At 36.0% G+C, this 27,711-nt stretch overlaps 1 protein-coding gene across 3 annotated transcripts; it reads right to left on the reverse strand.

The window, feature by feature from the left end:
• Positions 1-4,139: 4,139 nt before the first annotated feature.
• Positions 4,140-26,743, reverse strand: LOC131949164 (unconventional myosin-Ic). Of its 3 annotated transcripts, none has more exons than XM_059310951.1 (28): positions 26,511-26,743; positions 23,323-23,460; positions 22,422-22,493; positions 21,440-21,590; positions 20,647-20,738; positions 19,960-20,074; positions 18,636-18,777; positions 17,296-17,413; positions 16,808-16,949; positions 16,160-16,225; positions 15,553-15,664; positions 14,742-14,979; positions 14,199-14,369; positions 13,071-13,198; positions 12,570-12,621; positions 12,263-12,318; positions 11,902-12,045; positions 11,492-11,609; positions 10,960-11,153; positions 10,516-10,567; positions 9,483-9,640; positions 8,929-9,001; positions 8,253-8,405; positions 7,636-7,828; positions 7,419-7,516; positions 6,299-6,440; positions 5,920-6,003; positions 4,140-5,044 (listed from the first exon to the last, which is right to left on the reverse strand). In XM_059310951.1, the coding sequence occupies exons 2-28, from the start codon at positions 23,428-23,430 to the stop codon at positions 4,950-4,952; spliced, it is 3,267 nt and encodes a 1,088-aa protein (XP_059166934.1). In that variant the 5' UTR covers positions 23,431-23,460; positions 26,511-26,743; the 3' UTR covers positions 4,140-4,949. The 3 variants fall into 3 exon arrangements, with proteins under 3 accessions (XP_059166934.1, XP_059166936.1, XP_059166935.1); XM_059310953.1 differs by lacking the exon at positions 26,511-26,743 and adding an exon at positions 25,775-25,797; XM_059310952.1 differs by lacking the exon at positions 26,511-26,743 and adding an exon at positions 25,696-25,752.
• Between the last annotated feature and the right edge of the window lie 968 nt (positions 26,744-27,711).

Here is a 27,711-nt window from a genome sequence, read left to right on the forward strand (position 1 = left end):
TGGCTCTAGGCCAGTGGTTTATAACTTGTGGCTCTAGTCCAGTGGTTTATAACTTGTGGCTCTAGGCCAGTGGTTTATAACTTGTGGCTCTAGGCCAGTGGTTTATAACTTGTGGCTCTAGGCCAGTGGTTTATAACTTGTGGCTCTAGGCCAGTGGTTTATAACTTGTGGCTCTAGGCCAGTGGTTTATAACTTGTGGCTCTAGGCCAGTGGTTTATAACTTGTGGCTCTAGGCCAGTGGTTTATAACTTGTGGGGCCAGTGGTTTATAACTTGTGGCTCTAGGCCAGTGGTTTATAACTTGTGGCTCTAGGCCAGTGGTTTATAACTTGTGGCTCTAGGCCAGTGGTTTATAACTTGTGGCTCTAGGCCAGTGGTTTATAACTTGTGGGGCCAGTGGTTTATAACTTGTGGCTCTAGGCCAGTGGTTTATAACTTGTGGCTCTAGTCCAGTGGTTTATAACTTGTGGCTCTAGGCCAGTGGTTTATAACTTGTGGCTCTAGGCCAGTGGTTTATAACTTGTGGGGCCAGTGGTTTATAACTTGTGGCTCTAGGCCAGTGGTTTATAACTTGTGGGGCCAGTGGTTTATAACTTGTGGCTCTAGGCCAGTGGTTTATAACTTGTGGCTCTAGGCCAGTGGTTTATAACTTGTGGGGCCAGTGGTTTATAACTTGTGGCTCTAGGCCAGTGGTTTATAACTTGTGGCTCTAGTCCAGTGGTTTATAACTTGTGGCTCTAGGCCAGTGGTTTATAACTTGTGGCTCTAGGCCAGTGGTTTATAACTTGTGGGGCCAGTGGTTTATAACTTGTGGCTCTAGGCCAGTGGTTTATAACTTGTGGGGCCAGTGGTTTATATCTTGTGGCTCTAGGCCAGTGGTTTATAACTTGTGGCTCTAGTAGTCTAAGCCAGTGGTTTATAACTTGTGGCTCTAGTCCAGTGGTTTATAACTTGTGGCTCTAGGCCAGTGGTTTATAACTTGTGGCCCTAGGTCAGTGGTTTATAACTTGTGGCTCTAGGCAAGTGGTTTATAACTTGTGGGGCCAGTGGTTTATAACTTGTGGCCCTAGGCCATTGGTTTATAACTTGTGGCTCTAGGCCATTGGTTTATAACTTGTGGGGCCAGTGGTTTATAACTTGTGGCTCTAGGCCAGTGGTTTATATCTTGTGGCTCTAGTCCAGTGGTTTATAACTTGTGGCTCTAGGCCAGTGGTTTATAACTTGTGGCCCTAGGTCAGTGGTTTATAACTTGTGGCTCTAGGCAAGTGGTTTATAACTTGTGGGGCCAGTGGTTTATAACTTGTGGCTCTAGGTCAGTGGTTTATAACTTGTGGCTCTAGGCCAGTGGTTTATAACTTGTGGGGCCAGTGGTTTATAACTTGTGGCTCTAGGCCAGTGGTTTATATCTTGTGGCTCTAGGCCTGTGGTTTATAACTGGTGGCTCTAGGCCAGTGGTTTATAACTTGTGGCTCTAGGCCATTGGTTTATAACTTGTGGGGCCAGTGGTTTATAACTTGTGGCTCTAGGCCAGTGGTTTATAACTTGTGGCTCTAGGCCAGTGGTTTATAACTTGTGGCTCTAGGCCATTGGTTTATAACTTGTGGCTCTAGGCCATTGGTTTATAACTTGTGGGGCCAGTGGTTTATAACTTGTGGCTCTAGGCCAGTGGTTTATAACTTGTGGCTCTAGGCCAGTGGTTTATATCTTGCGGCTCTAGGCCAGTCGACGGGAAAGTCAGAGGCGTAGTGAGGGGGGGGGGGGAACATATGTCCCCGGGCGCCGACCTTAGGGGGGGGGGGGCGCCAAATTGAAATTTTGAGGGGGTGCAAATCGAAAGTTTGAGGGGGGGGGGTGCAAATCGAAAGTTTGAGGGGGGGGGGGGGTGCAAATTAAAAGTTCGAGGGGGGGGGGGGGGGTTGCAAATCGAAAGTTTGAGGGGGGTGCAAATTAAAAGTTCGGTGGAGGGGTTGCAAATCGAAAGTTTGTCCCCGGGCGCCGGGAAGGGTCGCTATGCCTCTGGGGAAAGTTTAAGGAAAACGGTTACAGGCAAATTAGAATAGAACAAAAATCGAACGGAATTAAGTGGTAAAAGTGACAAAATGTATTAAAATTTGTTACCAAAGTTCATGTGGGTAAATTTGTAAACCATTTCTTGTTCAGCAGCTTGTTAATGGAACTTAAAATAGCGCGAACTAGACAGCTGAATAAGAGACGAGCGGAACGAGGTGGTACATAAATGACGAAACTTTCCTCATCCGCCCTTTCTTGCGTCACACATCAGAAAAAATTCAGACTACCTCCACCCTCACCCAAAAGACGTCACACTTCAGTCTACTCCCTCCCCCTTTTTTTTAAACAGCTATTTTGTTTTTTAAAATAATATTTAAATTAACTTAGGCTTAGTTTTTTTTTTGACGATTACATACACACAATGAACGATTTTTTTTCTATTTTTTTTATTTTACACTAACAAATATTAAAATGCGAAAAGAAGAAGCTATAAACATTTAAAACAAAAAAAAAATTAATTTAATTTAACCGCAAAAAGTATGACGTCATACTTACTTACTTCCACCCCCTCCTCCAACAGCATTGTCATCACAGTCCTAACCCCTCCCCCGGACCCCCCCCCCCCACTTGCTAGGAAGTAGTGTGACTTTTTTTTTTTTTAAAGACGACCATCGAGTAGACTAGGCCTAATGGATTTGCCTCTGATGTTCCCGGTGCACGTGTTTCCAGAGGCGTAGCGAGGGGGGGGGGGGCATAAGTCCCCGGGCGCCGACCTTAGGGGGCGCCAAAATGGGTTGGGAAAACAAAATCAAAAGTTTAAGGGGGTGGGGTGCAAATCGAAAATTTGTCCCCGGGCGCCTCTGCGTGTTTCTATAAAAGTAAAAAAAACAATTAAGTCTAGACCAAACTGTAGACCTAACCAAACGGCGAAAAGCAGACAAGAGAAAAGTAATGCTGGCACGATTTTTAAAGAGAAAGCCGACAATAACAAGTGAAAGGCCGACTGACGGAAGGCCGACAAGACACGTATTGTGTAACAACCATACAATCTAAATTGGTTAGGGCTAGGGTTAAATTGATAAATACATCCAGCCACAGGGGTTTTAACTGCACTTCTAGATATTAAATAAATAATTGATGCCCCCCCCCCATATGTTAAAACAAGGGAGATAATAACACAACACCCTCCCCCTTAACGCACTAAGTTATTTTCGGACCGTTATGCTCCCTATTGTTAAAGGGTAGATAAATAAACCTACAGGACCTAATAAAAATTACAAATTACCAGTTATTTTAAACTGTTGATAGATGGCTACTGTTTGTGCAATTATTACAATGCCATTTGATTAGCGAAGTGTCTATTCACAGTCGGTCGACTATGATTAGCTCATTTCAGCAGCTGGTGGTGAAATTTACTCGATCTACCAGAGGGGGGCGGGGGTTCACCTGGGTTCGTTTGAACCCCAGGTATTCGGCGAGACAGTCTCAGGGGTTCGGTGTAAGTCAAGACACACACCCGACTCATATAATTCACGATCGGACCCACTCATTGTTTCTTTCAAACTTTTTTTCTCCGGAGTGTGTGTGTGTGTGTGTATGTGTATGTGCGCGCGCGGGTGTGCGTGCGGACCAGGGCCGGCGCTACCTACAAGGCGAACTAGGCGGTCGCCTAGGGCGCTGGCCGTAGGGGGGGCGCTACAAATTGAAAGTTTGAGGGTGGGGGTGCAAATCGAAAGTTTGAGGGGGGGGGGGGGGTGCAAATCGAAAGTTTGTCCCCGGGGACACGAAAAAAATTGCGGGGGGGGGGGGGGGCGCTTTTAGTAAGTTTTGCCAAGGGTGCTAAATAACCTGGCGCCGGCACTGATGTGGACACTGGTATAAAGTATATATTTTCATTATAAATTTTATTTTGTACGTCCCCCCCCCCCCCCCCCCCGAAGAAATGCCTGGAAAAAGTAAAAAAAAGGACTGTTAAAAAGTACTTGGGTGATGCGCATGTGAAACTGTTGGGGTTCTTCCCCTCCAAAAAGGTTAAGATTTAAGAACCAGCAATACAACAGGGCTTAGTGGACTCAGGGTGTCCCACCAACTAGAATTCCAGGATCCCATTAATAATGAGACTTCAGTGTTCTATCATCTGACCAGACTATCCCATATCCAACAAGGCTTGTTTGAAATGTAAAGAAAAGTTAGACATACAACAGCTAAAGTTTGTGATTTGAAAAATATTGCTTTTATAGTCTTGATAATTTTTATTGTAAACATCCCATTTGATATATACATGGTCCTTTTAAACTGAGGGATTGACAAAAAAAATTTCTTCAATGGCAATAAAAATTTGGTTTTCCAACAGATCCATTTCATCTAATTAACTAATTAAACTTTACATAAATTTACATAGTTAATTATATAGTAAATGTAAATAATTAAATATCATCGTAATTTTGAGATATTAAAACATATTAAAAATTTTGACAAAAAATACATACATTTTTTTATTATTTACTGAACACAATTTTAAAATTAATCATCTTCACCTTTATAAATGCACAATTACAATAATAAATTATCAGTATTAAGCCATTGATAAAACCCACTTTCAATCCCTAAGTATTGAAATTCCCATTTAGGTTTATATGTTTCAATGAAAGTCATTATTTAATCATGTGGTCACACATGGCCTGTAGCCTCCAAATCTATTAGCTTTAATTGCAATCCTCTGATTTCATCAAAAATTTCTGATTACACTAGATTAAAAAGTGTACAAACAAAAATAAATATCCTTAAGCCCAAGTCTAAAACAGATAATTTTGGAGGAAAGATAACTTCTATAATTTGCACTAGACTCTATATCATGAGATAGCAAAACATTTTAATCAGCTTTTTCATTAGGTCCATCTTCTGCCATCATCAGTTCTCTTGTGGCCTGAGTAAAAGATTTTAATCAGCTTTTTCATTAGGTCCATCTTCTGCCATCATCAGTTCTCTTGTGGCCTGTCTTAAAGCTACATCCACTTTTGCCCACTGTCTTGTTTCTATTAAAAAAATTAAACCAATCCCATATAAGATCTGTATACCAGCACATTTACTTATGTAGAAAAATCTTAACAATCCATTATATATGTAATGTTTAACTCATAAATGAGATTATACTATTGAAGCAGATTTTCACAGATATGGCTATATGCTTATGTAGATAAAGTTCTGTGACATACATCATGATATATTACAGAGTACAACAGATGTGTACTAATTATTGCAGACTGGACTATAGAGAATACTACACACAACCAGAGGCGTAGCAAGGGGGGGCGGAGGGGACGACATATGTCCCTGGGCGCAGACCTTAGGGGGGCGCCAAATTGAAAGTTTGAGGGGGGTATAAATGAAAAGTTCGAGGGGGGGGGGTGGGGTGGAAATGAAAAGTTCGAGGGGGGGTGCAAATGAAAAGTTCGAGGGGGGGGGGGTGCAAATCAAAAGTTTGATGTTTGAGGGGAGGGTTGCAAATGAAAAGTTCGAGGGGGGGGGGTGCAAATTGAAAAGTTTGTCCCCGGGTGCCGGGTAGGGTCTCTACGCCTCTCCACACAACACAAATGAACTAAAACAAACCATTGATTATAATATATTATCTTAACTGGTTGATTTTCCAGCCCAAGTTACATGTGTTTATTTTCATTAGGCTTGAATGAAAATTTCAGCTTAAATATTTTTGAAGTTATCAAATGGTAAATACAATTGGTTTTATATTAAATTTCTGCTTCAGGCATTTTAAGAAAAGTATAGGTGCTTGAATATAATTTTGTCAAACCCAATAATATAGGTAGCTTAAGTAGGTAAACTCTAAGCTTTTGCCTAGTGGACTATAATAACTTGGACTTAATCAAAACAAATTGCAATAATGAGATCTCACCTGTGTCTCCTGGTGAACTTGTCCTTGAATTAGATCTTTTAATCTTCTCATACAACTGGTCCATATTTATGCCAACCTTGTTAGCTGTTGATGCCAATTTACGGATAGAGAAACCATATACTTAGACGTGAAATTACGTCTTTAGACAAACAAAAAGTTGCTTTTTTTAAAAAAAAGTCATATAAGTTATAATCACTAGTCTATGATAACATCCATTCACTGAAGATATTTTTATCTAAAATTATAACAATTTAAATCTTTTCTATATTATATTTTACAATTTTTACTATGATAAGTAATACATCCAATGAAGATGTGTTTAAGTGAAATAAATACAATGAGATATATTCCTATAATTCTGACTATTTCTTTATATCACCTTTTTCCTCCCAGCTGTATCTCATGTGATCAGAAATTCTCTCCCCTCGTTTCCTGAGCTCTTCTCTAATTTTCCTTTCATTTTGTTCCTTCAGTTTAAAATGCTGCCGCTGGTCAGTTTTGGACCAACTTTGACGCTCAGTCTAGAAAGAAAATTTTATTTTTATTAATTTAACAATATACAATTAAAATTTATTTACAATGATGATCTTAAAAATTTTCTCGAATGTTAATTATTCATAAATTATACAACATAAAAGAATTAAATTGTAGTTCAGCATTCTGTTTTTACTGTTTTATAAGGGGAGGAGTAGGTATAAAGCAATGTTATGTCACAATGCCTTTTGATTTTCTTGATTTCTTTAAAAAAAAGTTTTAAAAAGAATGGTTTGCTGAAAAAGATCACATAACAAGCTTACATATTCATTTTTAAAAACACTTTTCTAATCTTTCCAATAGTTCCTAATGAAGGAGTAACAAGAAATATTCTCTAACTTAATCATTTAATGGACTCCCATAATTAACTTTAAAATCACAGGTTTTGTAGTTCCCAAATGTGTGATGGTTTTTTTGGAAGGGAGAGGGGGGTGGTGGGTCCTAGAAATGTTATTTGATATGTTATACTTAATGTTATACAGGTTATGGGGTGGATAACAATATCATAGTTTTGTGACATATGTATATATATATATATATATATATATATATATATATATATATACATACATACATACTAGCTATAAGATTTACACACATTTGTTTTAAAACTTCAGGAAAAGATGACTCAAAGTACTTCTGAATAATTTCTTGATATTTCAAAAGTTAAAAGAACAGTTAAAAAGAATTTATTTTCTTTAAAGAGATTCATGATGTACAGTCTATATTTTTGTTGTAATTGCAGTTGTATTTGAAAAAAAAAGGGAGATAAGAGATACTGATAGTGTGAATATGTAAGGAGTCCAATTCCTGGCTCTGTACTGTTAGTAACTTTAGTTTAGCTCTCTTCAGAACTGAGAGTCCTCAATAGTTTAAAATTAAAAAAAAAATTAGTTTTCAATTTGTTACACTGTCATCAAAATATATTCAAAAAGAAAAAAAAAAGAACAACATAAAAAACAAACCCTTTGTTTGGCCTGTAGTTGTAACAGTTTCTCTTTTTCTGTGTTTTCATCTTTTGATAAGGCTAGCTGTGATGCCACCAGCTGCAAATCTTGCAACTCTGAAAATGTTGATTTAAAAATGATAAAGAAGACAACATTTATCAACAAAATAATGTAGAGCTCTGTGCTTTTTGCTATAGTTCTTTAAAATTAAAAAAACATTTTTTTATTCATTTACCTTTAAAGTTATCCAATAGTTTAAGAGCCACAAGGTTCACAACTGCAATCCAACATGGCATCTTTAGCAAAGGGACATCAGTCTTGTAAAAACCAATGGATGTGATACACCTGTGTCGTAATTTCTCCACAGAAAATGTTCTTTTCCTCATCTCAAGGATGATCAAGCTTTTGAATTCATTGATGTCAAAAACCTGTTTTTAAAAAAAAACATGAATTCTCTATGAAATTTTATTGTTTCTTTGTAATTATTTTGTAACATTTTTCTTAAAACATAAGTCCACCCATCAGAGTTGGGTGGACTTAGGGACATGAGTCCCAACCAAGATCCGAACTCAGACCTTAGAGCTAGAAGTTGAATGCTCTACCATGATGTACCCATATATATATATATATATATATATATATATATATATATATATATATATATAAATATATATATATATATATATATATATATATAAAAAACATTTTTATATCTCCCCCCTCCCAATAAAAACCCTCTCCTGGCTACACCATTGGTGACTGTTACTTTAATTTTTCTTTGTTTAAACTGTTACATTTTTACTAAACAAAAATATTTATTCAGCTTCATTCACTCAGTTAACTTAAAACTACCTTGATGAACTTGTTCATTGGAACCTGCCCTCTTGCTAAAAGCACATCAGCGGATAGAACAGCCTCATACTGTTGCTGTCTAACAGCAACGGGCATGTGGCACAACTTCTTGACCAGGATATTACCACTTGAGTCATGCTGTAGTTCTATGCCCTGTTGATTTGATCTTACTTTATTATCTGGTATGAATTTTTTACTATGTTGCAAGTGTCATGTACAACAATAAGTAGTAGACTTATGTTATTATAAAACTTTATGTGTATTTCAGTGTTATTATTTAAGTTATACAAAATAAACTATTGTGCTATAGAGTATAGAGTCCACAAGAACTAAAGAAACTAATGTTTAGACTATCTTTAAAGAAATTTTAAATTGTAAATACATTTTATAGCTTGAAATTTATTAGACTTCTTACATTATCAGGTTAAGTGAAATCAAGAAAAATTCAAATTGTGTAATTTATTTTGTTTAAATTTATTCATAAAATTTATTTTAATTTTTTTTATTACAGCTTAACATATATATTAAAAAAAAACAACTATCCTGATATTAAATAAAACATTACTGTGTTTAAATAAAAATATAAAAGTATGTTTAAAAAACTTTTTTTATTACTAATATTGTAAAAATCCAATATTTTATGTAAAGAATGTGTTAAAAAATTAATTTCTCTTACTCTTTGGAGATTATTTATAATGTATTGAGTTTCATTTATCCTCTCAGCATTGAAGCAATAGCCAAGTCCAAGTCTGTTAAAAGCAACAGAGATTGAAGCATGTACAATGTGTATTCTTAATGTAAATCTTACAATTTATAGCAAATTTACATTTATCTTGTCCATTTAACTAACCATGAATTTGAGGATCATTATGCTTATTTTTTTTACTTTGATCTTTGTAACTAAGTACATTTCACATATAATTTTACCTATAATTTTTAAATTCTAACTCGCATACTTTAAAAATCACTTTGTTTTTTCCTAGCATCTTGAAATGTTTAATTAAACAGATAACTTATCTTCTCCAGTTATTGTTGATAACAAAGCTCACACAAATATGTTGTTAAACTATCACCAACACCTAGCCTGAATGACTGGCAGTTATAATTCCCTGGATACAGTCCAGGGGAGACAATCACAAAGAAATGTATCTAACATTTCCATAGCAGGACCTATACGCACACCACACTACTGAATACATAAACTAAATGTTAAAGACTTCTAGGACTTACTCAAGGCCATCAAAGGGTTCACTGGAGCCAGAGACTAAAAGAGATTTCTCCTCAGCATAAAATTTGGTGACTTTCTTCCCTTGTTCCATGTACAGAACTTTGGCCCACACTGAGGAGGGTAGCTGCAGAATTCTCTGTAAGGTTTTGTTGATAATATGCTGAGGAGTTAAAAGATTATGATATATTTTAATCACACAGTTGACATATTCTCTGTAGGGTTTTGCTGAGGAGTTAAAAGATTATGATATATTTTAATCACACTGAGGCCATATTCTCTGTAGGGTTTTGCTGATAATATGCTGAGGAGTTAAAAGATTATGATATATTTTAATCACACTGAGGTCATATTCTCTGTAAGGTTTTGTTGATTATATGCTGAGAAGTTAAAAGATTATGATATATTTTATCACACTGTTGCCATATTCTCTGTAGGGTTTTGCTTATGATGTGCTGAGGATATGACATGCAGAGGAATTAAAAGACTATGTTATATTTAGCCCACACTGAGCCCACATTCTCTGTAAAGTTTTGTTTACAATATGCAGATGATTATTATATTTAGCTCACACTGATGAGGCAACTGCAGAATTCTCTGTTACATTTAGCTGTTTTAAGGCACTGGGCAATTTTAAATGCAGCAATTAGAACAAATCTAAAAATTTAAATAAAATATAATAACTTAATTGGATTTTCAGTTGTCCCATTACTAGAGATTTTATATTTAACATCATGAGGCAATCATTAGATTGTAATTTCCAGGAGAAAAGAACAGAGGGCCAGCCAAAGCAATCCTGTGGAAGGAATGTGGAAGGATAAGCAAGGGCTGCTTGGATTAAGTGGGCACAAATAAAGAAAGCTGCCTGAAACAGAGTCCGGCTGAGAGATGGGGGCTGCAGCCCTTTGCCCCTAAGGCAACCACTGAGATAAAATATTAAAAAAAACCCAGATATTTAACAAAACATACTCAATTGTTGATGATTTTACCATGAGAAGATGGCCACACACAATCCACACACCAATCACTGACACTTACCTCATAGAGCTCTTCTTTTTCAGGATCTCTATAGTCTTTCTGTAACTCTGGTCTGACAAATAAAAAAAAAAGTGATTTTTAAAAGGATAAATCAATTTATAAACTGCCACTCTTATGTTCATACTGTCAAATCTGAATACCATTGATAAAGAAGGTTACCCAAAACAAATCATAATCTAAAAAGATTATGTCAAAGTATTTATCAGTTACAAACCTTTTTCTTAATAAGTTAAAATATATTTTTGAGAATATATATATATATATATATATATATATATATATATATATATATATATATATATATATATATATATATATATATATATACATATATATATATATATTTATTTATTGATACATATTTGTAATAGGTGTGTTAATAAAAATTGTAATTGTAACCTTAAAACATAAAATTAAATTTTGATAAAAAAAATTGTGCTCTACTTGGCAAACAGGCTCCTTGGGCTACCCTTATAATTCGGAGCCCAGTCCCGCATCGCAAGTTTGTAAGTTACCACATCACGGAGTTTATTTCTGGTCAAGTAACCCCTGACACAAGCTTGTGTTAGAGTTATCTTCCATAGATATTTGTCAATCTGGGTGTCAAGTTTTTCTTTATGCCAGTACATCAGAAACACCTGGGGATTTTCACATTTGTTTTAAATTAAATCATTTCACACATTTAACTACAGGTAAAAGATGAAATAGATTTTTTTTAAACTATGGAAAAACCGAATGGAAGGCAAGGAAGCCTTTTAATAAAACTAAGCTTAACACCACTTAGTAAACATATGTAAACAATAGTTACAATACTGTTACATATTCCAAGAAAAATATGTAACAAAATTTAAAAAAAAAATGTAATTATAGAAGTCAGGGAAATCATTCAACAAAACTAAGGTAATCACATTTTTGTAAACAACAATACTAGCTTTTTTATTATATTCTGCCCAAATATGTTAAGTAAATTACTTACAAAATTTATAGTTACAGCAGGTCCTTTATCTAGAATGCCACACTTGGCCAAAATAGATTTACATGTATTTTCATCTTGAGGAACATCTGTTAAGATGTTGCTTAGAAGTCTGCCATATCTTTTTATAATGAAACAAAACATACAATTCTTAATAATTTCCCAGTTTAATAGGAAGGAAACCATTGATGCACAAAAAGAAAGGAAAACAATGAAATATATCATTTTGGATATAATGTTAACTATGCAGAGTTATGAAATTCAAGTTCATGTCTAGAAATTTTAAAATAATTAACAACATTTAAAGCTCAATCTTTATAATAATTTTATGGGACAATTAAGGCACTTAAGATATAGCTAATAGTTTATTTCATTAAAACAATAATATGTAAAATAATTTAATGTTTTTGTACCTGTTGACAAAGTTAGGTATAGGTAACCAGTTGGAGTAACCAAACTTTTTATGGCGCACCAAATCCACCAAATATGAAGATTTTACTTGTGACTTAACATAGGCAGGATCAAATTCTTGACCATGGAGACTAGGCTTGATACACCTTTAATAAAACAGTTTTAGACATGTTTAATTAAGTTACATTTTAAAATGTGTTAAATTAAATACGTGTCTATAACAAAAAAATGGTAGCATGTATGATATTTTAAAAAGTTTTGAATGAGGAATAAAGCAATTATGTAACTGTACCATGTTAGAGGTAGTCAGTCTATGATGTGAGAAATAAAGCAGTTAAATGTTACAGTCAGTCTACTTTATACCTGATAAAGCTGGGTACACATGAGGACAAATAGTCTGTGAATTGTTTTAACTTGACCTTACAAAAATGAATTTATTTTTATAAAATGTATTAAAAAATAAACAAAATGTTAATATTGAAATGTTTAGTAATTCTGTATTTAAAAATACACTAGTACATAAATATTGAAGCATTTAACGACTATGCCTTTGAATTGGTGTTTAAACTTTTTCTAAATCATCATTATTGTATATTTAAGAGCAAATTTATATAATGTTGTTTGACAAAAAAAAATCTGGTTAAATTATTATTAAAGTTTAAAAATGTACCTTTATATATGATATATAAGATAAGTTGGTAGGAGCATTAGGGTCTGAGAATCTGCAACATTAAGTATATATGTTAATTAAAAATTACAATTTTTGCCTCATCAAGGGAGATTATAAAAGAAGTTACCTCCCATGTTATCTCTAGTAATTAATATATTTAAATAACCATAACATTAACAATGAAAGGATTTTTAAAAAGTTAAATATTTTCTTATTAGCTGTCAATATTATACTAAGCACATATTGATATTTTAATGAACGATCTACAATTTCATCCGTATAGAAATAAAATGCTAATACTACAATCAGTAGCGTAGCGAGGGGGGGGGGGCGCCAAATTGAAAGTTTGAGGGGGGTGCAAATGCAAAGTTCGACGGGGGGGGGGGGGGGGGGGTGCAAATCGTAAATTTGCTCCCAAGGGGGCGCCAAATTGAAAGTATGTCCCCGGGCGCCGGGAAGGGTCGCTACGCCTCTGACTACAATTTGTAAATGAATACATACTCCATCACAGAGGGCTGGTAAATGTCTTTTACAGTTGGATTCATCGAAGCAGCGAGCAATCTCTGCACATCACGATTAGGGATGATGCGATTGTCATATTTAAAGTGGTCATTTACACTGTAGGTAACCTGTTGATTCAGGCGTTATAAAATTTAATTTGCAAATAATAAGCAGTTAATTTATTTATCCTAACGATTGCTAGCTAGCCTTATCCCTCCATCCACTTTGGCTTTTCAGCAGCCTTCACTTTCCATAATGTCTTTTTCTTCTTCTTCGTTCTTAATTATTAGTGTTGAGGGGATCGAGATTTATCTGCCAGTGGAATTGAACTCGAGACTTTGTTTGAATTTATCAACCATGAGCTTTTTGCCGACTCGACCACGCCTCCAACACAATTAAGCATTACGTGTCAACTGGTTATGCGCCATTGAGGCCATTGACTCCGATTTTAGCCTGCTTTTCTTTTTGGATTTGCTTCCATAGCCTTTGTCCAACCAAGAACAAACTACAAGGCAGCAGTTGTTTTTAATTTTGGAGTTGTCTCTCCTAGAAGAGTGGCTGTCCCCAGCTAACGAGCCTCATCTGCCAGAGGGTTCGAACTCGAGACTTTTCGGTTTAGCAACCATGAGCTTTACCGACTCGACCACGCCAACCCCCCTAATGTGAGTTAGGTACTCATCAGAGCTGGGTGGACTCTGGGACATTCCACAGTCTTGAACCTGATTTTGAACTCGATACATTCAGGTTAGCAGTTTAGCCCTCTACTGCTAGGCCATGCTGTCACATAGTGTAGTGATAAGTAGGGAAAAAATACAAGTGGGAGAATGGTAAATGTTTCAAATGAAATAAGCAACAAGTAAGTGTGGAGGTGAGTATTTTACTAATAATAAGCTGCACTGATTGAGAGTGATTAGGATGATAAAATAAGTGATTTTAATAGGATAGTTTGAGATAACTATAGTCAAAGTAGATTTCTTTTTGTTAAAGCTGGAAAAAGTACTTTGAAATTAAAAACAAAAAGAATTTTTTTTCTAAATTAATACAGACTAGGAAAGATAACTGTATTCAGTTAATTTAAAATTATACTTTCAAGAATATAAAAACAAAATTATATCCAGGTCTACAAACCTGTTGATGGGAATGCACTATGGCAAAATGTTGTTTCCCTGCAATTTTGGATTGAATGTAAATATTTTTCATCTTCTTGAATTCTTTGTCCAAAGTTTTTATAATGGTTTTCTTCTTTGAAGGTGGGCTGTAGGAAAATGACTCTATGTGCATCAACAAACCAGTGGGCACCTGCGATAGTAAAATAAAGCTGGTTAACTTTTGTATAACTTATTGAATCTCATGTTCTGTATAGTTTAATGCAGGTATTAAATGGATATCACAATCACTTTTAAAAGAAATTAAAAAAAAATTGTTCTGAATATTTTAAGGCAATCAAAGAATAGAGCTATTTGATAAAAACATTTATGTGATTAGGCATAGCACATGAAGAAAAACCAATTAAAAATACACTGGCTGCTACTTAATTAGTTTTTTAAAAATAGTTTGTAGCAAAAATTAGATTTTAAAATATATATTAGTATATTCAAACAAAATACTAATTATTAAAAAAAAAATTATAAAAAAAATTAAATGTTTCATTAAGTGAGTTTCGTAACTTACTTCAGAACCACCAAAGGCTAAATCGTCTAAGTCTTCACAAGCCTGTCTCTTTAGATCCATGGACTTAAGACCCTCTCTGCTGCACATGGCTGTCTCTCTGTTGATGCTGATGGCTTTTATAAAAACTTGAACTTTCTCTGCCATCATGTTTTGACACAAGACTGTGACTCGTGAAACAAGTGGCTGTTCATTAAAAGCAGGCATCTCTGCTATGAGGATTGGTACACACTGGCGAGGCCTGCAGAGATTTATTTAAGTTAAAACAAGAAATGAATTTCATTAAAAGTAATGGAAATTTAAGTTAAATGAAGCAAACTTGATTTGAATACAAGATATGAAACAAATCAGCATTACCCCTTGTAGGTCTGGTCACACAAAATAATGGCAAAAAGCATCACAGTCAGCTAAGTCTCAAACGTGCTTGAATGATTTAAAAAAATATATTTTCCCCCTTTTGTTTTCTTTGTTCTTAATTGTAATGTTGGAAGAAAATTCCTCCAACACAATTAAGTATACGTCCCAACTGGTTATGTGCCATTTAGGCAGTTGACTCCATTTTTAGCCTTTTTTTCTGGATTTGGTTCTATAACCTTTGCCCATCCAAGAACAAACTACAAGGCAGCAGTCGTATGATTTTGGAGTTGTCTCTCCTAGATGGGTTGCTGTCCCTAGCTATGGAGCCTTATTTGACCAGGGGTACAAACCTCAGTCTGTATGGTTTACCAACCATGACCTTTACCAGCCCAACCACGCCAACCCTTTTCCCACCATTTATAACATTTTTGAATCTGAAATGAAAGTTGAAGCTTACTCATCAGGCAGCCATTTGTTTATCTTTGTCTCCAGCCACTGAACAGTTCTAAAGTACAGCTCATGAACAACTTGATCCCTGGCCAGTACTAAATTTCCAACAGGTGGGACATCTTGAAATAAATTTAAAAGTAACTGAAGTAACAATGTTAAAAAATAATTTTTGCTTGTTAACAGAATTGAATGCATTTGGCAAACTACCATATTTTGAAAAATCAAAGCAAAATAAAAAATTCAAATGTATCCCAAGCTAAAGATCATTCAAAAGTAAAACTAAGTATCAGAAAATAGTTCCTAGGATAATGTGCAAATACAAACAAACTATACAAATATAATTTAAGAGATTTGGTCATATTTCATAGAGAAATGGAACAGTTTTCCATTGCATATCTTTCTAGCCACCACAAAAAAAAAACAATAACTGTTAGGTCATCATTTGGAAAAAGTTTGAACAGGACCAGAGAACACTACAAGTATTTTATAAAAATTGATTAACAAGGTAAAAAGGTGAAGATTGTTTAATGAACAAAATTGTGTCTATTTAAATAAATATCACTGTTCACAGACTTTATTTTCTCAACTATATAGTTATAAGGTATAAGCCTTACCATTTTCTGAAGCTTTAGTCAAGGAATTAAACAAAGCATGTTCTGACACACCCAATAATTTTGCAGCTAAGGGAATAGAAAGTAATTTTATCTTGTATGTTTTGAAAGCTACAGATATAACACGACATTAATTTTTTAAAAGTCGATATGTTCAATACAGTTATGAGTAATTTAAATGGCATTTATAAGCATAATTAAATATAATAAATGATAACAATTTTTTGTCTTTTATTGTGTGATAAAAAATGTATGAACAAGATTGCAGATATTTTAAAAAGATGAGATTCAAACAACAAGATAACAACTATGAAATCAGTACAAAAATAAAATCAATTTAAGTGGAATTTAAATTTTAATGTATAGTGTTTTAAATTACAAAATGATCATTTAGTGCAGGGGTCTCCAAACTACGGCCCGCGGGCCAGATGCGGCCCGCAAGGTCTTCTCATCCGGCCCTCGGAGATCTTTTTGTCCACAGAAAATTTTTTTTGTTGTAGGTGGCTGCGAAAAAATGCCACCCCAATAAGATGCCTGGAAGAAACTCTGGCCCCCGAACTTATATTTAATAGTTAATGCGGCCCTCGGGCTGAAAAGTTTAGAGACCCCTGATTTAATGTTTATATAAAGAAAAAAACCAAATTAAAATACCAAACGTGATAAGCTCATAATTTTCAATTGCCACTTTTTTCGTCTGAGCATTGACTGTAAATCGTAAATTTGCCAGAAGCAGCAGAGCTAGAAGTGAATCTAGGAAACTGTTGGATGTGGATCCACCTCTTCCAATAATTATCTGAAAGTAGATTCAACCCTCATTATCATTTCAAAAATATATCTAAGTAATTTAATAAACAAAAACAACATTTTAATTATAAAGCTGAAAGATTTGATCTTTTATTACAATATAAATAAATTTTGTAATATTTTAATTTATTTGCTTCTGTTTTACGACAGAACTTACAGAGTTAAAGGTGTCTCAGACATTCTATTAATCATAATTTTAAGACATAATTAGCTCAACACATGTAAAGACAGTAACAATAAGTAAATTAATATACCCTTTTATATCTAAGCATTAAATCTAATTTTTCACCATATTTCACTACAATTTCATCAAATAAATCAATAAAGTGACTTACGTTTTCCCCAATGCCAAGATATGTCACCACTTCTACCAAGTGTGACCAGTTGCTATAGTGTTGGTTAAGAAGTTCTCTGCTCATATTTTTTAGTGAAGGATCAAGCAAATTTAAAATTCTAAAAAAAATTATTTTTAAAAATATACTGTAAAAAATCAAGCAAATTTAAGATTCTAAAAAAATTCATAAAAAAACGTTTTAATAACAAGCTTTTATGTAATAATGCACTAAAAAGTAGAAAATAAATTATAGACTACTATTTAAATAAGTATAAAGAAAAGCGTGGGTCACTTCAGTATATATTGGATACCTTTACTGATGTTAAGGAAGACACCCACGCTTTTCTTTATAGTTATTTAAATAGTAGTCTATAATTTATTTTCTACTTTTTAGTGCATTATTACATAAAAGCTTGTTATTAAAATGTTTTTTTATGAATTTTTTTTCAGTACTTTACATGTTTTATTTACAATAGAGTTACATGACTAAAAACCATTGCGCGCCTACTGAACGCGATGGCGCAGCTATTGAACGTGATGACGCGTGTGGTGTGGTTGGATAGACATGCCTACTAATTCGGTCCAAATTTTAATTAATTCATAAAAAATTAATTAGGTATCCAATTAAGTCAAATTTAATTTCAGTTTGCATTGTCTTCATGTCTTGACCCACGTGCCAACTGTAAATCATATCGATCAAGTAGAAGTGTCCGAATTTTCACTTCCGCGTTTCGATCTAGACAGACTGACGACTGTCGACAGAGGAAGTGAGTTAAATAAAAGCTTGTAAAAAAAAAAGGAATTTTAAAAATATACTGTAAATTTTTTGGATCATTGTAACTAATAAAAGAATTGCAAGTTAAAGCAACAATCTTTAAATCCAAATACATGTTTAGAGATGTTTGTAAATATTTTTTTAAGGAAAATATTTTGTTCATTAGATGTTTGATGATGTTTCAAGTAATAATATCCAGCATGACACATTTCTCTGTAAAAATATTTTTTATAGACCTGATAGTCCTAAGGGGAGATAAATTAGATTCTACCAGTTCCTATGATATTGGCACAAGAAGGGATTATGTGATTAACCAAAAAGTGCAATCTTTCTCCTACTTAATCCATGTACTTATCAAACATGGGTAGATTCAGGGACATCTTACAGACTCAAGGGTGGGAACTGAACTTAAGACTTTTAAGTAAGCAATCAAGTGCTCTGCCACTCAACCCTATCATACACCTAAGTCATTTGATCTGACTAGTGTTTTTGTTCTATATTTTGGTACTGATAATTAAACTGCTCCTTAAAAAGAGGAGATGGATGAAATTTTTTTTTATTGATACCTCTCAGGGTGTACATCTAATGTTAGTCCTAGACCACCTTTGTATAGACAGGCCACAATGTCATAAAAGATATTGAGAAACCCAGGCTCATCATTGTGGTGTATTGTGTATCTTGGTGCTAGAAGATGGGACTTGACAGCAGCTGAGGACACATAAACAAGTTTACAACCATATTATAGAAATAAATTGGTATAAAAAAATTAACTACATCAGAGACTGGTTGTCAGTGTAGATTTGTACATGACTGGACTAAACAGTAGAGTCAGACATAGGACGCATTTGGGTTAGTTGCTATTTTTTTGGTATTTAGGGTTAATTGGTATTTAGGGATAGTTAGTATTAAGGGAGAGTTGGTATTGATTTGGTCCAAGAGTATTTTGCTGTTATTTAATTTGCTTAATATGTATGTGTGTGAGTATGACGCAACCAGTACCAAATGACATAGGAGACAAGACTAGAGAGAGACAGTTGGTGGCCCATATTCCAGCATATCGAAAAACTCTAGAGAGCTGTAGTTGGTGGCCTATACTCCAGCAGGACAGAGAACTCTGGAGAGCTGTAGTTGGTGGCCCATACTCCAGCAGGACAGAGAACTCTGGAGAGCTGTAGTTGGTGGCCCATACTCCAGCAGGACAGAGAACTCTGGAGAGCTGTAGTTGGTGGCCCATACTCCAGCAGGACAGAGAACTCTGGAGAGCTGTAGTTGGTGGCCCATACTCCAGCAGGACAGAGAACTCCGGAGAGCTGTAGTTGGTGGCCCATACTCCAGCAGGACAGAGAACTCTGGAGAGCTGTAGTTGGTGGCCCATACTCCAGCAGGACAGAGAACTGGAGAGCCGTAGTTGGTAGCCCTTACCACAAGTGACAACAAAGAATGATCAAAGACAAGTAATCTATATATATAATTCTCTTCTGGGAGCCGCTAGAAAACAAGCTGCAAACGCGCCTAGAAAACAAGCTGTAAACGCGCTCCCTACCTCCCCACCCCTACATGGTTTTAGTGAGCTGTGTTCACTCTAAATGTTTACAAGCAGAGCCAACGATTTTAAACGTAGGGGGGGGGGGGAGGAAGGAACGGGGGGGGGGGGGGGGGTTATGGTCCTTAACGAGCCACTTATAGTGTTTTAAAGAAATATTTTCAGTGGCAGCGTTGGTACTGTCGAATTCACAAATTTTGAATAACTGAAAAGTAGAAAAAACAACAACTAAATAGCGGCGTATGTTATGCCGCGGGCCGGCTCGTAAAATATAATCTACCAAAATACTACATGAGTCAATTGATTGACAAAACAGAATCTAAAACAAGTCCTAACATTTGATTCACCTGATCTTAAGGTACCATCGTCCACAACAAACAGTGAAACAACAAACACACACGTGCTAGAGGCTGGGCTCACTGGAGTTTTGAAGGATGTTACACTCTTCAGAGCAAACAAACCCTGTAAAAAGTTGAACAAATTACTTTTTTTTGGCATTATATGGAGGTAAATGAACCCTGTAAATAGTTGGAAAAATTTCTTTTGTCGTTATATTTAGGTAAAATTGAAAATATTGCACCACTAGCTTGGATACCCTGGTAAAAAAGTTGCTTATGTTATATTATTACTTAGTTACACATTTCTTCATCAATAGCAGATTATTAGTGAGTAGACCTTGTATAAATTTATTCATACGAGAAAACGAGTACATGTTACCCTCACTCACAGCTAGTTATTTAAACCTTATATTGATATACATGAGCATCTAGAGAAGAAGAGGCAGTGTTTCTTTCAGGTGTCTGTCCCTCTGAGTACTCCCCTTCACTTAGTATTTATATAGAAAATATAAAAGCCTACAATATATAAAAGTCAGTGCTAGCCCTCACCCTCCTAAGTTTTAAGTCCTCCCCAGAGAAATCTTGCTGAAAGAAAACGTGTAAATAGAGGTTCAGGTGATAGATCGTGGACTTGCACAAGTACAGATAGTTATAAAATAAATGTAATTCAACAAAATATATATAGTAGGAGCATACTTTTGTTAAAACAACACAGACATCATCTTTGTATGAAGTGCCGGTTTCACGAAAAAACTGAGCCAGTAGTATCTCGGAAGTTTCTGTCTTACCTGAAATTGAAATAGAAAAGTTTAAATATTAAATTTTGAATTTTCTTTTTTTAAAGCTTGTTTTAAACAAGTAAAGGATTGAGATACCACACATTTTTTGTTGAAATAGTAGTAGTAGATTGAATTTGGTTTTTTTATGACAAAAAATTAACCATCTTTAGTCTAGAAAGTTTAAAGATTTCTGAATTTGTGTTAAGATGTCAGTAAATTAGAAATGTTTAAAGTGCTTATAAATACCTAGCAAACTTTTTTAATAGCTTAAACTCAAATTTAAAAATTCTGAATTTTACAAGAATATAATCTGTCTTGATATCATCTACTTTTCCTGTTGGTGCCCAAGACATATGGGGCAGATGAAGTAGAGCTCACCATTTTTAATTATCTCTGCATAAAGGGGATAATGTGTTCAGCACCATGCACTACTGATTTAAACCCAGATTCGAACATGAGACTTGCAGGTTAGCATGTAAGGCCGTGCCGTCCCTTTGATATAGATGTCGAATATGACTTCTAACCTATTCTGCTCATACATATAACCATGACTACAATTGCCTTCAAATTTTAATGGCATTAACTGCAGTTTTATGAATTGATTGTTAATTTATTATTATGTAATAAAAAAATAAGGTAATTCTAAAAGGGACCAGTTTATGTATGGGGAGTTATATTTATGATCTTTGTCTATTTCTGCAAGAAATTACCAGATCCTGATGCCCCTGATATGATGACAGTGTGTGCATGTCTAAAAGACTCATCTGACGCCAACACATCTTTGTACACTCTATGAGCAAGGGCGTAGACATGGGGAGGTGCGTTATCAAGTGGTTTTTTAGCACAGTATCTTAGTCCATTCTGGAATAATTAAAAAAAGTTAAGTTCCCTTTCAAAGCTGACGGTCTAAAGGGCAAGTGAAGTAGAGTTCACTTGTTTCTATGACCTCGGCATATGAAGAGATAGTATGGTCAGCACTATGCCCAGCCGCCTTTACTTTCCCTAATGTGAGTTAGGTACCCATCACAGTTGGTTGGACGGTCTGCTGACTTGAACCCGGATTCGAACTCGAGACTTACAGGTCAGCAGTCCAGCTCTCTAGCTCTAGACCACTTCGTCCCCTCTGGAATAATTAAGTTCTACTTGAAATATGTTAACCTTCATGAGGATGTAGAAAAAAAAGTCAAAGAATAGAGCAAATAGTTTAAGAGTATTCCATGCTAAGTTGGGGACCAGTTTTAGTTTTAAGATTTAACTGGCATAATTTATTTAGTATCATAGTTGTCATTATGGGATGGTTTGGCCTAAGCAGTACAGCACTATGCTGCTTACCCAAAGGTGTTCAAATTTGGGTTCAAGTCAATATAAGGTCCCAGTGTCCACATAGCTCTTATAGGTACCTAACTCATGTTAGGGAAAGTAAAAGGTGGCTGGGCAAAGTGTTGACCACACCTTCCCTTCATGCGCTGAGGTCAAGAAACATATGAACTCTACTTCATTTGCCCAATGGTCTAAAGAGGATTCTTTTCTTTTTTATAGTTGTCATTGAGATACAACCTTAATTTATTTACCCCCTACCTTAAGAAGAAAAACACCTTTAAAATTTGAACATACATTTGAATTGAAAGATATCAGTTACAGAATACTTGAATACATATTCAGTTTTCTATAGATTCTAGTCTAGGTATCTACCTTTGGCAAGTTTTCTGGTAAATTTATGTTGCTTTGTGGATTCACTGAAATGATACCATCTCCAAAATATGTCTGAAAGAAAAATAAAATAATTGCCAATAACTTTTAGTTTTAAAGCCTGTAATATGAGTCATGAGTATTTTACTTAGCCAAGTGGCCCATATAGATCTAACATTTTCATAAATTATATCAATATTAATATCATACGGGTCAATATACATACAGGCCTTAGGATTTTAGGCCTACAATCACTAATCTAGGTCTAGATAATCTGGAATCTAGATGATCTATTAACTAGATCTAGTAGTTTTAATACTGGTCTAACTAGTTAGTACCTAGATCTACATCTGCTACTCTACATCATATTGATCGTATTGTCACATTTTTGTTTTTGTGGTTTGGATACATACTAATACATAGGCCTAACAATGTTAGTAACATCATAATTCTTTTCTCAAAGAAGTGACAGATAATTGATAATAGATCTAGATCTAGTGATAGACGTTTCCCTAGGCTTATCTATTGGTAAAGTAGACCGATATCTAAATATTAATGTCTCTATGACTAGATCTGTGACTATAGTAGGGTAGCATACATTCGTAATTCGTAGGTTGGCCTGCAATGAACTACATGTAACATTTTGTCTTCTCACTTCTGCATGCTGTCCATTTTCATTGGCCGGTCACTTTTGGCTTCAGTAACTCAGTTTGTTGTGGTTTACTTCACAATATTTGTGTAATAATAATAATACAATACTCACTCACAATATCTACAAGATCAATATGAATATATTATAGATCAAGATCTAGAATCTAGATAGCTCCGGCTAATAATGTCCATCGCTCACTTATTAGGAACATCATTAAGATTTTTTGTGTGCATCAAACGTTAGTTAGCTTACGTAAAAACAGCGTTGTTTAAAACGTTCCTGTAAAGTTTCTGTGATGTCATCTTCGTCAGGATCGACAAGGTGGGTCAAATTTGGATGGTTTACTGCCGCTGTTGTCATGGTGACGACAAGCTAAGATCAGCTGTTCATCTGAGCGTGGGAAAAAAAACAACGTTTTAGCAGTGACCATTAGGCTGACCAAAGCTGACTCATCTCTAGACTATGACTAAGCTGACTCATCTAGAGCAGGGCCTTCTATAGAGGCCTTATCATGCCTTATGCTTCATACTATTACTCTCTATTATTTTTACAGTTTGTATTATGATATCCATATAACAGTAGGTTTATGCAGAGGCGTAGCGAGGGGGGGGGGGGAAGGGGGGACATATGTCCCCGGGCGCCGACCTTAGACCTTAGGGGGGCGCCAAATTGAAAGTTTGAGGGGGGGGTGCAAATCGAAAGTTTGAGGGGGGGGGGGTGCAAATGAAAAGTTCAAAGGGGGGGGGTGCTACGCCTCTGGGTTTATTTTTTTCACCACACATCCAACTCGCAAGTGTTGTTTGCACTGTTCCGTTAGAAGGTACCCTTTAATCCATTTCCGAGCATATCTACTGATATCTACCAATATATTTCTAAAGTAAAATGAACGGCGAGGATGTTTCAAATTTCTATATAGATTTCTAGATCTACCAATTTTACTTTTTGTATGCCCTACATAAGATCGGCGAATCAATTCTTTTTGCTGATATCGCTACTTTAGGCATGGGGTCGGCGTGGTAAAGCTCGGTGGCGTAGGCAGGGGGGGGGGTTAGGGGGGGGGGCAGAGTTTCTTTACCTCCCTCCCCCCGAACGAAATGAAATTTATATAAAATCGAAAGTTTGAGGGGGGCGGGGTGCAAATCGAAAGTTTGTCCCCTGGTAAAAATTGAACCCCCCTCCTTGAGACAATCCTGGCTACGCCACTGGTAAAGCTCATGTTTGCTAAACCAAAAGTCTCGAGTTCGAACCTTCGGGCAAAGAAGCAAACAATTGCTGCCTTGGAGTTTGTTCTTGTTTGGACAAAAAATGGAAGCCAATCCAAAAAGAAAAGCAGGCTGAAATCGGAGTCAACGGCCTATATGGCGCATAACAAGTTGACACGTTTTGGAGGAAATCTCTTCCAACACTAAAATTACAAACGCAGAAGAAGAAAGAAAAGGCATGACCTTAGCATTAGCTATACCGACAGAATGTAACATACATAGTTACCAAGATGCATTACCTGCAACTTTTACTTCTTTGCAAAAATAGTCTTTATGATATTCAGTGGTCATTACCAAATTAAAGGATATAAAGCATACAATATTTAGGCCCTAAGTCTTATGAACTTTAAGTTTCTAAACGCCATTTTTGTTAAAATTGCTGACTTTTCCTCTTTCTTGACAAAGATTATCACATTCCACTTAACTGAAGGACCTACTTCGCTTTACTATGAATCATGGTTTCATTCAACAACACATACACAGACGTATCATTAGTCATAGAGGCCTACACACCGGGTATAAGACGCAACAACACACAATGCTCCTCTCCAGCACATATTGGCACTTACACAATCACACATATTATACATATGTAGCATACAACACGCCAAACATATGTTTTCTACACTTTCTCCACAACACAACAACATATCCACATACATAAAAAGGCATTTATGTTCACATTAACACACACGCATAAACACACAATCGCAAGCGCAAGGTAAACACTAACCAACTCACTTTAATACTCACCCATATGTTTACACAAGTGTAAGTATACATACATGTCAGCATACACACATGTTAACATACACATGTGTAAACATAGGCTTACACACATGTAAATATACACACATTTAAGCACACACCCATGAACACATGTAAACATACACACATACACATGTAAGCACAGGCTTACACAATGTTAACATACACATGTAAACACACATACATGTAAGCATGCACGCCTACTCATATAATCACGTGTAAACATACACATGTGTAAACATAGGCTTACACACGTGCAAGCATACACACATATAAGTATACACATGAACACATACACACATACAAATATGTAAACATAGGCTTACACAGTGTAAACAAACACACATGTAAGCATACACATATGAACACATGTAAACATACACATATACAAACGTGTAAACACAGGCTTCCACACGTGTAAACATTCACGTGTAAACACACATACACGTAAGCATGCACGCCTATTCATATAATCACGTGTAAACATACACACGTGAAACAACACAAACGCATGTGTAAACACCCGTACTACACACAGATAAACCTACACACATAGATTCCAATCCATATAAAAATCACACACGCAAATACTAACCAGCAATTACACACAGAAAAACTTCAAAATATAATATAAATCCTTTCGCAAACAACGTATAGATAAAGAAAGAACAAACCACATATCTTTTTTTTCCCCGGAAAATGTACACGGATGTAATCTTATCAGTGACAGAATGGACGATTCGCGCAATCTTTTGTTATGGGGCCAGACTACAGCTAATACATCGATACACGCATACACAACAATAAAGCACAGGTGTGCTGTGTAATATATTACATCGTGTAGGTTTACTTTGTTGGTGTGCAGCATAAACTCGTGGTCTAATTATAGATTTGGTAGCTAAAACACGTGACTTCATTGGTCGATTGATTTCAAGCGATCACTAATTTAATTTGATGTTTTTAGTACTCATGATTAACTTTTCTTACATTTTTATGCATCCAACCATCTATCCATTAGACAATTCAACCCAGTAGCGTAGCGAGGGGGGGGGCGGGGGCGAGGGGGGGACATATGTCCCCGGGCGCCGACCTTAGGGGGCGCCAAAATGGGTTGGAAAAATAAATTGAAAGGTTGAGGGGGGTGCAAATCGAAATCTTGAGGGGGGGGGGTGCAAATAGAAAAGTTTGTCCCCGGGCGCCGGGAAGGGTCGCTAGGCCTCTGATTCAACCTTCCATCCATACACATCCACCAATCCGTTAATTCATCCGTGCACCCATCCAGCGATCCAGTCAAGTGTTACCGTCACAGGTGAATGGTTCTACTCCACCTGCCTATATGCACACACGTTTCCTGCTTTTTATAAACTACCTACAACTAATATCTCTCTTCACACACAATCTTTAACTCACCTTATAGGCCTATTGTGAAGGTTAACAAAACACAACTGTTCATATATTGTATTCGGTTTACAATAATAACATATTTCAGGATTTATATTTCACCAAATTAAAATAAATAATCACAGTTCGGTTTTCAACAAGTAAACTTTATCCACAGTATTTTCAGTATCCACAGTAACCCCAGTAAGCACCTTATCCACAATATCGAAAGTAACCACCTTATTCACGATATCAGCAATAAACACGACGCAAGAGAAAGAACAACCTAATCATGAGGTTGTTAAAAGTTGATATCCGGGTTGTGGGGTTTTTACTACATAACGATAAGGCTGGTCTTTGATATCACGTCATCATGGGGGTGGGGTGGAGGTGGGGGTACGGCATTCTGATACATCCGCTACCACCTTGTCTTTTATGGCCTTTTGTCGCGAGAGTTGGGGCATTTACAGACGCCTTAGCTTTTATATAGCTATATCAGGGAAAAGGGGGGGGGGGGGGCTAGTCTGTGTGTGTTAGGGGGGGGGGGGGGGATCCATAAATCGCTACCGCGTGCAAGAGGGGAATTTGTGTGTACGGGATAGATGGAAGATACGTGGATACACGTTGTCTTATAGCATGTCACCAAACGTGAAAGGGGGGGGGGGGGGGCAGGTGGTGTGTGTGTGTGTGGGGGGGGGGGTCCACACGGATACACCATGTCCTATATCACATCACCACCTTGGAGGGGGAAGGTGGGGGAGGGGTCACCGTGATAAACATTGTCTTATATTACGTTTACCTGATGGAAGGGGGGGGGTGCAGGTGGGGGTCCACACTGATACACCTTGTATCATATGAACTTATATATCACATTGTCTTATAACATGTCACCACATGTGAGGGGGGCAGTTAGTGTGTGTGTGTGTGGGGGGGATCCACACTGATATAACCGTGTATCATATGAACGTATATATCACGTTGTCTTATAACATGTCACTGATACACCTTATATCACATGAACGTATATATCACGTTGTTATCAGACGTGTCGATCAACCAGGAAGTCACGCCTGACGTTCTTGTCCTTTGAAGTTGCTGAACTTTGACCTTTGTGGAGTTTCTTTTTTAAAATAATTTATTTGCGCGACACGAGGCCTTTTATACCAGAAGAATGGGGAGGAGGTGGATGTGGTAGGTAAATAATTACCTGTGTGAATTATTATTGGAACTG

The sequence above is a fragment of the Physella acuta genome, unplaced genomic scaffold, assembly GCF_028476545.2.
Source record: "Physella acuta isolate Inbredline_101_S28 unplaced genomic scaffold, ASM2847654v3 ptg000676l, whole genome shotgun sequence".
NCBI classification, from domain to species: Eukaryota; Metazoa; Mollusca; class Gastropoda; family Physidae; genus Physella; species Physella acuta.

Coding starts and splice junctions, on each gene's coding strand:
- LOC131949164 (XM_059310951.1), bottom strand. CDS start 23,430: ATGACAACAGCGGCAGTAAACCATCCAAATTTGACCCACCTTGTCGAT. Junction 21,591..22,421: donor TACCAGAAAACTTGCCAAAG/GTAGATACCTAG, acceptor TAATTATTCCAG/AATGGACTAAGATACTGTGC. Junction 12,319..12,569: donor CTTATATATCATATATAAAG/GTACATTTTTAA, acceptor CATTTTTGTAAG/GTCAAGTTAAAACAATTCAC.